Source organism: Panicum virgatum, chromosome 3K (assembly GCF_016808335.1).
Source record: "Panicum virgatum strain AP13 chromosome 3K, P.virgatum_v5, whole genome shotgun sequence".
In the NCBI taxonomy this organism is placed as follows: Eukaryota; Viridiplantae; Streptophyta; class Magnoliopsida; order Poales; family Poaceae; genus Panicum; species Panicum virgatum.
Window position 1 is genome coordinate 26,985,837 of NC_053138.1, and position 11,464 is coordinate 26,997,300.

The 11,464-nt window shown below is 52.0% G+C and overlaps 1 protein-coding gene across 1 annotated transcript; it reads right to left on the reverse strand.

The window, feature by feature from the left end:
- Positions 1-6,971: 6,971 nt before the first annotated feature.
- On the reverse strand, positions 6,972-9,912 carry LOC120698727 (gibberellin receptor GID1). The gene is made up of 2 exons (XM_039982442.1): positions 9,371-9,912; positions 6,972-8,789 (listed from the first exon to the last, which is right to left on the reverse strand). The coding sequence occupies exons 1-2, from the start codon at positions 9,407-9,409 to the stop codon at positions 7,767-7,769; spliced, it is 1,062 nt and encodes a 353-aa protein (XP_039838376.1). The 5' UTR covers positions 9,410-9,912; the 3' UTR covers positions 6,972-7,766.
- Positions 9,913-11,464: the final 1,552 nt, after the last annotated feature.

Here is an 11,464-nt window from a genome sequence, read left to right on the forward strand (position 1 = left end):
CAATAAGTTTGTGGCTGGAGGTATAATCTCTAAGCTGCCACTTTCTTGGAGGGACTTTGCTACTTCTCTAAAACATAAGAGACAGGAGTTCACAATAGATGGACTCATAGGGACTCTTGATGTTGAGGAGAAGGCGAGAGCAAAGGACATACGTGGGAAAGGAGTTGTTGGTGCTTCAAGTGCCAATCTTGTTCAGAAGAACAACTCCAACAAGAACAAGAAAAAGCCACCGCAGAACCAACCAAAGACTAAGAAGACAACCACTTTTAAGAAGAAGAAGAAGACGGGAGCTTGCTATGTGTGCGCTAGTACGGATCACTTTGCTGCAAAGTGTCCGAACCGCAAAGGCAACAACTCCGCCAACATGGTTATTAGCGAGCCTGGAGGAACTTCGGGGTACGGTAATTTATTACCTACTGTTCTTTCAGTCTTTGGTTCACCCGAGTGGTGGGTTGATACTGGTGCTAATATTCATGTTTGTGCTGATGCTTCTTTGTTCTCTTCTTACCAGACCGGCGGGACTTCCTCCTTGCTGATGGGGAACGGATCACATGCGCGTGTTCTTGGTGTTGGTACGGTAAATCTGAAGTTTACTTCGGGGAAGACCGTGCAGCTGAAGAACGTGCAGCATGTCCCCACCATCAAGAAGAATTTAGTCAGCGGCTCTCTACTGTGTAGAGATGGTTTCAAATTAGTCTTTGAGTCCAATAAATGTATCTTGTCTAAGTTTGGTACTTTTGTTGGAAAAGGTTATGAAAGCGGAGGTTTGTTCCGTCTTTCTTTGTCAGATGTTTGTAATAAAATTGCATACAATGTTATTAACGTTGATGAAACAAATGTTTGGCATTCGAGGCTTTGTCACGTTAATTTTGGTTGTATGATGCGCTTAGCTAATTTGAGCTTAATTCCAAAGTTCACTTTTGTCAAAAATTCTAAGTGTCATGTATGTGTTGAATTAAAACAAACTCGTAAGCCTCATAAGACCGCGGAGGCAAGGAGCTTGGCACCCTTAGAATTAATTCATTCCGATTTGTGCGAAATGAATGGAGTGTTGACAAAAGGTGGTAAAAAATATTTCATGACTTTGATTGATGATAGTACTAGATTTTGTTACATCTATTTGTTGAAGTCAAAAGATGAAGCTTTACACTACTTTAAAATCTATAAAGCTGAAGTAGAAAACCAACTTGAGAGAAAGATCAAAAGAGTTAGGTCAGATCGTGGTGGCGAGTATTTCTCAAATTTATTCACTTTATTCTGCGAGGAACATGGTATTATTCATGAGAGGACGCCTCCCTATTCACCTCAGTCAAATGGGGTTGCCGAAAGAAAGAACCGCACTCTAACGGATTTGGTTAACGCCATGTTAGATACAGCGGGACTTTCCAAGGAATGGTGGGGTGAGGCTATATTGACTGCATGTCATGTCCTAAACCGTGTTCCTACAAAGAATAAAGAGATAACTCCTTTCGAGGAATGGGAGAAGAAAAGGCCAACACTGTCATACTTACGTACATGGGGTTGTTTGGTAAAAGTGAGTGTGCCAATAACCAAAAAAACGTAAGCTTGGACCTAAAACTGTGGATTGTATCTTTCTAGGTTATGCTATTCACAGCGTTGGATATAGATTTTTAATAGTGAAATCTGGAGTACCTGACATGCATGTTGGTACTATAATGGAGTCCAGAGATGCTACATTTTTTGAAAACATTTTTCCCATGAGAGATGAAACAAGTTCATCTAGGCAAGAGTTCATCAAGGATGATGGCTCTGCTGAGCCGATAGAACACAATGAACATACACTTGTAGAAAATCCTGAGGAGGATAACAATGATGCTCCGAGAAAGAGCAAGAGACAAAGGACTGTAAAGTCTTTTGGTGATGATTTCATTGTATACCTCATAGATGATACACCCAGAACCATTGAAGAGGCATATTCATCTCCTGATGCTGACTATTGGAAGGAAGCAGTAAGGAGTGAGATGGATTCTATTATGTCTAATGGAACCTGGGAGGTCGTTGAACGTCCTTATGGATGTAAACCGGTTGGATGCAAGTGGGTGTTCAAGAAAAAGCTTAGGCCAGATGGTACTATTGAAAAGTACAAGGCTAGGCTTGTGGCCAAGGGTTATACACAAAAAGAAGGAGAAGATTTCTTTGACACTTATTCACCAGTTGCCCGATTGACCACAATTCGAGTGTTACTTTCCTTGGCAGCCTCTTATGGTCTTCTCGTTCATCAGATGGACGTTAAGACGGCTTTCCTCAATGGAGAGTTAGAAGAGGAGATCTATATGGATCAGCCGGATGGGTTTGTATCAAAGGGTCAAGAAGGAATGGTTTGTAAGTTGTTAAAATCTTTATATGGTCTCAAGCAAGCGCCTAAGCAGTGGCATGAAAAGTTTGATAGAACTTTGACCTCTGCCGGCTTTGTTGTGAACGAAGCTGACAGATGTGTGTACTATCGCTATGGTGGGGCTGAAGGAGTGATTTTGTGCTTGTATGTGGATGACATACTGATCTTTGGCACTAGCCTTAATGTGATTAAGGAAGTCAAAGAGTTTTTATCTCAAAATTTTGAGATGAAGGATCTGGGAGAAGCTGATGTTATCCTTAATATAAAGCTGGTAAAAGAGATCAATGGTGGGGTGATTCTTACACAGTCTTACTATGTGGAGAAGGTGTTAAGTCGCTTTGGTTATAGCGACTATAAACCTGTCTCAACACCATATGATGCCAGTTTAATTCTTAGAAAGAACAAAAGGATAATGCGAGATCAGCTGAGATATTCTCAGATCATTGGTTCATTAATGTATTTAGCGAGCGCTACAAGACCTGATATCTCGTTTGCTGTAAGCAAACTGAGCCGGTTTGTTTCAAACCCGGGAGATGATCATTGGAAGGGTCTTGAAAGAGTAATGCGCTATCTGAAGGGGACAATGAACTATGGAATTCACTACACCGGGTACCCAAGGGTACTAGAAGGGTATAGTGATTCAAATTGGATTTCTGATGCTGATGAGATAAAGGCCACAAGTGGATATGTGTTTACACTTGGTGGTGGAGCTGTTTCCTGGAAGTCTTGCAAGCAGACCATCTTAACGAGGTCAACTATGGAAGCAGAACTCACAGCATTAGATACCGCCACTGTTGAGGCTGAGTGGCTTCGTGAGCTCCTTATGGACTTGCCGATAGTTGAAAAACCGTTACCGGCAATCCTAATGAACTGTGACAATCAAACGGTAATTGTCAAGGTGAATAGTTCAAAGGATAACATGAAGTCATCTAGACATGTGAAAAGGCGGTTGAAATCTGTCAGAAAATTGAGAAACTCCGGAGTTATAGCCCTGGACTATGTTCAGACGGCTAAAAATCTGGCAGATCAGTTTACAAAGGGTCTTTCACGAAATGTGATAGACAATGCATCTATGGAATTGGGCTTGAGACCCACGTGAGTCATTCTATAGTGGAAACCTGTCCTATGTGATCGGAGATCCCGTGAATTAGGATGGTGAAACAAAACTAAAGTCTGACTGTGAGAAGAGAACCTTTGTGAAAAGGGCTCATTCCGTGTATAAGGTGCATTTCTCTTCTAATCTGTATGGCAGGTTGGTCTATACCTTAATGTGTGCCAGGTGGTTTCTTTTAAACAAATGAGTTGTTTTCTTGAAACAAAAGATGTTGTCCTACAGAACATCTGAAAGGAACACACCTATATGAGTTTGACCACTGGTCATGGTCTATGAGAATTGGGTATTCTCTAGAAACTCATGAAGGGCCTGGAGTATGACTTATAAGCTCCAAACCGCGGGGATGCTTTTGCAGCCTAGTACCAGTGTAGGGCTCTGGTCAAACTTGTTTGCACAAAACTGGCAATTCAAGGCATAGTCCATTGCACAGTTGTGAATAAGTGTAGCCTTTGTCCTAGATGGAAGTTCAACTTAACAGTCTCTGTCGAATACTGGTATATCAAAGAGAGAATGAGGGTATTTCTAGTGTGGCTTGAATTTCTTGGTGGGGATTGTTGGAGTAATGGGCTTGGCCCATTTATTCTAAAGCAATAAAAGAATTTAAAGCCCACTATTAATGCTAGGGAATCAATGTTTAATTCCGTACCGGGAATTGAAGAGGATCTCAACCGACTTAAAAGGTGGACTTCTTGTACACCACTTGTGAAGCCGGTAAGAGGAGGACGGTGAACCACACGCGCGCGCGCGCTCGCTCGCCTCGCCGGGCCGGGCCGTGGCCGTGGCCGTGGCCGTGGCCGAGGCCGAGGCCGAGGCGAGGCGAGGCGAGGCGCGGCGCGGCGCGGCCGGCCGGACGGGCGGTGCGGCGCGGCGCGGCGCGGTGTGATGTGATGGCTATTTTGCCGTTGACAGCAATTAATCGTGCGATTAAACGTGCAATTAAATCTGTAATTAATGGCCATAACCGCATCACCTAAATGACTCTGATGGTGTCCAGGTTCAACGAACCTGAGCACCTGAGTCACTATATAAGGAGTGCCATGCCCCTCATCCATCCTGCACCAGAGCACTGAGGCAACTCGGCTCCTCTCTTCTCCCTCTCCAGTTGCAACAACTGAGTTCCCCAACGCTAATCTCTGCGCGCACAGAATTAGCGTGAGCAGGCCTCCGAAACCTTGCTCGCCTTGAGATCCTGCACGGGATAGGCGGGCAATCAGGTTTTTGGGTAACGCTTTAGCGTGACTGCTCAAAAATACTAAGGCTTTGCCCGATTGTACGACTACTTCCTGGTGGACGAGCCGAACAACTACGTCGACTACATTCTGGTGGCCGAACGACTACGTCGACTACATCTTGGTGACCGTTCGTGGGACTGCACTGCGAACATCTTCCTGCACCGATTTAGTTCGACTACTTCGACTGAGGCCAACCGAGTAGATGTCTACTCCAGTTGGTAACAGCGCAGCCAATGCCTCCGGCAACGGCCCCGCTTTAGGGTACTCCCTAAAACTTTGGTTATTTATATTGTTTATGCTTATATGTGTGATAAGTATAAACATGTTCACATGTTTTATTTTACTCCTTAAAGTCATAGAAATATTGCTAGTTTATATATCTAATTTTGGAATTAAAATATACCGAAAATTGCCTAGATTTCTAACAGGGACCCCCCGGCGGCGGTGGCGCCACCGCTGGAGGATAGAATTGCGAGCCGGCCGGCCGGGCGGCGGCCGGCTTGGCCGAGGCCGGGGCTCGGCTCCGCTTGTCCTTTTGCAGGAGACTTGTGTTGTATTGTGCGGCCCGGTCAAGGCTGCTTTCCCAAGCGCCAAGAGAGCTCATCCAGCAGCCGGCCGCTCTCTCGTCGTCGGCCGCCACCCGCCAGCACCTTTTGGCGAGAAAGTCTCGGCCTTTTTTTTCGTTGGGGGTGCCCCGGCGCCGCCGCTCCCCGCTTTACAGCCGTCCGGCCGGCTGGCCGGCGGCCGCGCTGGTTGCTTTCAAGTTTCAACGGTGTGAAGGCACTACGAGATCGAGTGGGGGGAGATCTTCCACGAGAAAATTCTCGATCGCGTGCGATGCTGTTTTGTGCGAGGATCATGACCAGATGCAGAGGCGTCGGACAGTTAACGGGTTAGGTGGTGCCGGCAATCAGGTTGTATTGTATACAACGAATAAGGCAAGAAACCGTGTGTCCATCGTGCTGGAACGCCAGTTTCGAGCTGCGGATCCAACCTCCATGCTTCTATTCTGTCCGCGACAAGGGTGTCAATCAGCGGAGGGACTCTTCCAATCACCGCAAAAGGTAAGCGAAAAATAACCCCAAAAGAAGCGTGGCAGGTGTCGGTGATATGCCTAAAAGGGAATATGCGTGTGCGGCCGGATATTGATCTATTTGATCCGAGAAGGACTAGAGTTCGATCGGACTTCCAGCATGTTGGCTCATTAGTGGGATCTATATAATGAAGAACGAGGCGGAGAATGAACTCACGCCATAAACCCTAACCGCCGCCGCCTCCTCCTCCTCTCCACTTCCACGAAGCCATAGCCAAGCGCACGGTGATAGCACACCGGCAACCGGTGTTCCTGCTCTGGACATGTGGACTTCAAGGAGACGCTGCCGCGGTGTTGATCAGCGATCTGCTTCATATTCACCAACACACGACTACGTTGAGGTGAGCTACCCGAACTCTTCTTCTGTTGCGCTGCGTGTCTAGTGGCAACGATCTATCATCATCTGACTACATGAGGTCTTTAATGAATGTGGTAGAATTATGAATCGCCTTGTTGCGGTGTTGATCGGCGAGTTTACGCGACTACGTTGAGGTGAGCTATCCTAACTCTTCTTCTGCTGCACTGCGCGTCTAGTGGTAACTATCTGTGATCATTCGGTTACATGAGATTTTTGACGAACGCCATGGTAAAATTACAAATTCGCGCTGGCGTAGCATTCCCCACCAGCAGCGTGGCCCCATGCTGGAATGACACGAGCGCATCGAGAATAAGGTCACATTAGCGCGTGACACCCAGCACCATCAGGAGCGAGGGTGCGAGCCAGGACGGGGACGAGACGAACCGGAAGCAACGGCACGATCCAAGCACCTACTGGGATGAAGGAGCACGAACTGGCAGGACGGAAACTTCTGTGATCTACACCTGTCTCCACCAAGCGCAGGGGATTCAAAGAGTTCTTAGTCGTCGAGGCTGCGTGCACAAGGAATGACACATGGGCACATGGCATGGGGGAGGAGCAACTGCTAGGACGCACGGCCGGTCAGTCACCGCCGTCGTCCGCCCAGAGCTCTTGAGCACGATAATCGCCGACGCCTGCGAACGACACGCGCGGTCGTCCGCCCCAGAGCTCTTGAGCACGAGAATCGCCGACGCCTGCGAACGACACGCGCGGCGTGCGGTGCCATGCCATGCCATTGCCTTGGCATCCTCAACGCCGCGATTCGCCGACATGGTCATGCGGAGGAAGCCGGAGGCGTTCAAAGTAGAGTACACGCGTTGCAACACATTTTGGCAGCAGTTTTTTCTTTCAGCGGCGTTGGTTGTGTACAGAAAGGATTAGAGGACATCAAGGAGAGACGACAGGGCCGGGCCAGACCAGCAGTTAGGATGGGGAGAGGGTACATCTCTTGTGCCTCTGCTACTACCACTACTACTAGCCTGAGATTGGAAACATCACATATGTTTCACAAAACATGGGAAGATAGATATAGGTTGAGGGTACGCGTAGGCACCATCCAATAATCCAAGAGAGAGTGAGAGAGAGAGAGAGAGAGAGAGAGAGAGAGAGAGAGAGAGAGAGAGAGAGAGAGAGAGAGAGAGAGAGAGAGCCACTACATCAAACGAGCAACAAAAAGACCACACGCCGCCTTGTTGATCCATCATCAGTTCATCACTGTACACAGAATGTTAGATGAATTTGCCCCCGGGGACGAGCCGGAGGGTGATTGAAGGCGAAATAATAGGCTTCTCTCCATCAACCAGGGACGCAGGGCTTCGCGATCAGCAGCAGACGGTTTTTCTTTCAGCGGACGACGACGACGAGGGGGGAAACAAAAGTTGCCATGGTTGGTTTGAGCTTTTTATCAGAAGCAGAGGAGGTTGTCCTTCCAGTGCACTTGCCATGGCCGGAATTCAGACGATGATGATCCCCAAGCAGCAGCAGCAGCAGTATACGACGAGACGACAGAACTACTAGTATAAGTCAAGCTTACCATCTTGCTATAACAAGTGGAGTGGAGTGGAGTGGAGTGTGATGATCAGATGAGCAGCTGTGGTTGGTTGGTGTATGTACTAGAGGAGGTTAGCCCTGAGGAAGTCGGCGATCTCCTCCATGACCTCGTGGTAGTGGTCTGTGTTGGGCAGCAGGTAGAAGCCGATGGTGGCCTTCTCGCGGTACACGAGCTTGACATGGTGGCCGTCCTCCCGGAGGCCCTCGGCGTAGGCCAGCTGCCGGTCGCAGGTGAGGTCCAGGCCCGACACGATGATGAGGCTCTTGGTGAAGGGGAGCCCCCTGAGGCGCCGCCCGTTCGGCCCGAACGGGTTGCACGCCGGGTGGTCCCGGTCGGCGTCCTCGGGCAGGTACGCCTTCCAGTACCAGTCCCTGTCCTGGAGCGTGACGAAGTACTTGCCGTCCAGCCGCCGCTCCGAGTCGGTGCGCTCGCAGCCGCCGAACATGGCGTTGAGCAGGATGTTGCCGCAGATCCTGATCCCGGCGTCGGCGGCGCGGACGGCCACGTGGTGGGCGATGTTGCCGCCGGAGGAGTCGCCGGAGAGGAACACGCGGGGCTGGGCGCCCTCGCCGCTGCGGAGGAAGGGCTGCGACATGGCCCACTTGAGCGCCGTCCAGCCGTCGTCGTAGGCGCACGGGTACCGGTGCTCGGGGGCGCGCCGGTAGTTGACGGACAGCACCACGCCCTTGCTCAGCTTCACGAACCGGCGGCACAGGTTGTCGTAGATGGCCGTGCTGGACGACGAGTGCGCGAAGCTGCCGCCGTGGAAGAAGAGGATGACGGGGAACGGGTCCGGGGACGGCGCGCCGGTGAGGAAGTCGAGGATGGGCAGCGTGACCGCGGCGGCGCCTGCGCCCGCGGCGTTGGTGGCGGCGGCGCGGTAGATGCGGACCTCGAGGCCGACGGACGGGTCGATGACGTGGTCGAAGGAGGAGACGCCCTCCTGGGCGCGCGCGTCGGGCGGCACGCGGCGGTCGAGGTACTCGGCGAGGTCGCGGTCGAAGGTGCCGTCCGCCCGCCGGAGCATGTTGTAGGCCAGCTTGAAGTTGGAGATGAGCACCCATGTGTGGATCGGCACCGCCGTCTGAGCAACAGGAGAGCCAACATCAACAGCAGCAACAGTAAGACGAAGGAAGAAGAAGAAGCAGAAGCAGAGGGCCTCATCACAAACACACAGCGCAAGCACCCCCTCCCTCATATTCCTTTGCTGTTTCCTCGCATGGGCGAGAAGGCCAATGCGGGCGGCGATCTTTCGCCGCCGCTTGCCAGAAAAGATGCAAGCTTTCGCATGATTGGCCCTTCCCCTTTGTTGGGTAGCCATTTCCGTGGCATCGCCTCGCACCCGTCCCCCCGAAACTCCAAAAACAACGGGGGCAGGGGAGAAGGGGATAAAATTGGGGTTGAGCCCAAAGGGGAAAGAAAGGCAGCGATTGACCGGGAAATCACCGGCCAGGGCTGGCCGGCCCCAATCCCCCCTCCACCGAATCATAAAGCGGCGGCACAAATCGGGGAGGCGCACTGCCCACACAAGAGAAGAAGAACACCAGCCTCCCGAAACGCGAGCCGGTCGCAAGGCCCGGCCGGCCGCATGCCCGCGCGGAACCGGTAGCACAGTGGAAGCAACGAGGCGGGCAGGGAAGGGCGAGGAGAGGTTGCGGCGCGCACCTTGCACTCGTTGCGGTTGACCTCGTCGCTGCCAGCCATGGCGGTCGGTGGCGGGCGCCGGTCGGCCTCGGCCGCCGGAGCACCGGCTTCAGGCGGCTGCGGCTGCTGCTGCTGTGGCGGCAAGATCTCTCCCCCGGGCGGCAAAGCCAGGACTTCACTCACGGCATGGGCCGCACCGCGCCGGAGCGATCCCGCGGAACCGAGCCCGGCGAGAGCTGCGGGCACCCGCGCGCGCCCCGATCTCCCTGCCTCGTGGGGTGGGGCGAGCGACCCCGCCGCGCCCGGGCTCCCAATCCGAATCCCCCACCTCCGCCGCCGCCACCAGGCTCCGGGCTCGCGCGGGCCGAGCGAGCGGGGGAGCGGACCGGCGGGCGCGCGCGGCGGCAGTACGAGGAGGAGAGGCGCGCGGGGGGGACTGTAGCGGCGCGAACGGGCGAGCTGGGGCTTGTGGTGTGGTGTGGTGTGGCGCGGTGAGTCGAGACTTGAGAGTTGAGAGGGCGAGGCCGACGCAGGCGGGGGGCGGGGAGGTGGGAGGGGAACAGGAGGGGAGGTGGGGTGTAATAGCGCGGGGCGGGGGGCGGACGGACGGAGGAGACGACAAAACCGGGCGGCTCAAAAAGTAAAACCCGCGGGGGGTGCGGGCCCCACGCGCGCCCAACCCCCCCCCCCCCCTCCCTACCCAAGCTGCCAATATTTTTCTCGCGCCCTCTCCTCTCTCTCCCCTCCCCTGGTTTTTTGTTTGTTTATATTTCTTTTGGAGGGTTTCGCGAGAAGGTTTGGATGGATCTGCCCAGGCCCGGCCGCTCGCTCCCTCCCCCTCTTGCTTTTCATTTTCTTTCTCGCTCGCCTTTTCCTCCGTCGCCGCTCGCCGCCGCCGTCGACCTCCTCCCCCCTCTCTCCCTCCGCGGAGGCGTCTTTGCTTCTTTTTTTTTCCTTTGGCCTTCGGGGTTGGACGGAGCGCGAGAACTCCTCCCCTCCCAGTAGGCGCGCCAAAATTGGTGTACGTGGACGCTGGGGCATCCGCTGGACGTATCCGTGCCGCCATTGCTATCACCACCGCCAAGCGATTGGTGTGGCCGAAACGAAACCACGTCACACACTCACTCTCTCTTGTCCTGCCTCGCGCCACGCTACCTTGGACGCCGCCCCTTGTTTTCTTTCGAGTGGCTCCTGCTCCTGCTCTGCTTCGTCGGGGAGGGAAACCACGAAAGGCGTGACACGGTCTGCGTTTTCCGGGAGAGGTTTGTGTGGACAGAAATGCGTCTAGCAAACACGCACACATAAGTAAGTGTTGCTGCCGAGGACTGGGGGGAGATCAAAGCCCAGTTAGCAGGCCTAAGCTGACTTCTGCAAACCTAAGTAAGCATTGCCTTATTAACATTAGGTTGACACTAGCTCGAGCCCCACTGGCGGTGTCTAGCTCGATCAACTTGGTGACTCTCGGCAGGCATCTTATCTCAAGCACCAGTAGCATTATTAGACTTAAACCGACCCAATTAAGAAGAAGGGAAAAAATGGCATCGGACCGCGCTGCTTGGATCTTATACATGCCAACTAGCCTTGATGTAACAAGACTTCAGATAGTTTCAGATTTGAGTTGCTCGCCGTGTAAATGTGCTGCAATAATTGCGTTGAAATATAATAATACTCCCCCCTGCCGTATAATTATATAATATATCTCATATTTTTATACCGTTATTTGTAGCTCACACAAAAGTAAACAATATGGATTCTCTTTTTTCTTCCACCCCTAAGATCAACTTTAGCGGACCCTCTATCAAGCCCTCTACCCTAATTTTTTCAGTAGCTTGAGTCCCCAAACTTTTTTTTTAGGAAAAGGTAGCTTCATTAATTAGCAAAGATGGTTACAGTCCTGCTCAAGCAGCTCTTGTACACAGGTTGGATTTCATGATGCCACACCCCAAACGTCGCCGTACTATAGAGACCTGCCTAGCAACTTCATGTGCTATCTTATTACATTCTCTTCTAACATGAGAAATAGAAAAATTCTGAAAGGATCAGACTAAGGATCCCAAACTAGAGAGGCCTCCAAATCTCCCCTTCCACCCCCTAGGTCTAAGGGGTCTCTAAGGA

Bases quoted from the DNA above. Each gene is read 5' to 3' on its own strand.
- LOC120698727 (XM_039982442.1), bottom strand. From the start codon at position 9,409: ATGGCTGGCAGCGACGAGGTCAACCGCAACGAGTGCAAG. The intron at 8,790-9,370 runs GTGCGCGCCGCA...CCTGTTGCTCAG, and splicing joins TCAACCGCAACGAGTGCAAG to ACGGCGGTGCCGATCCACAC.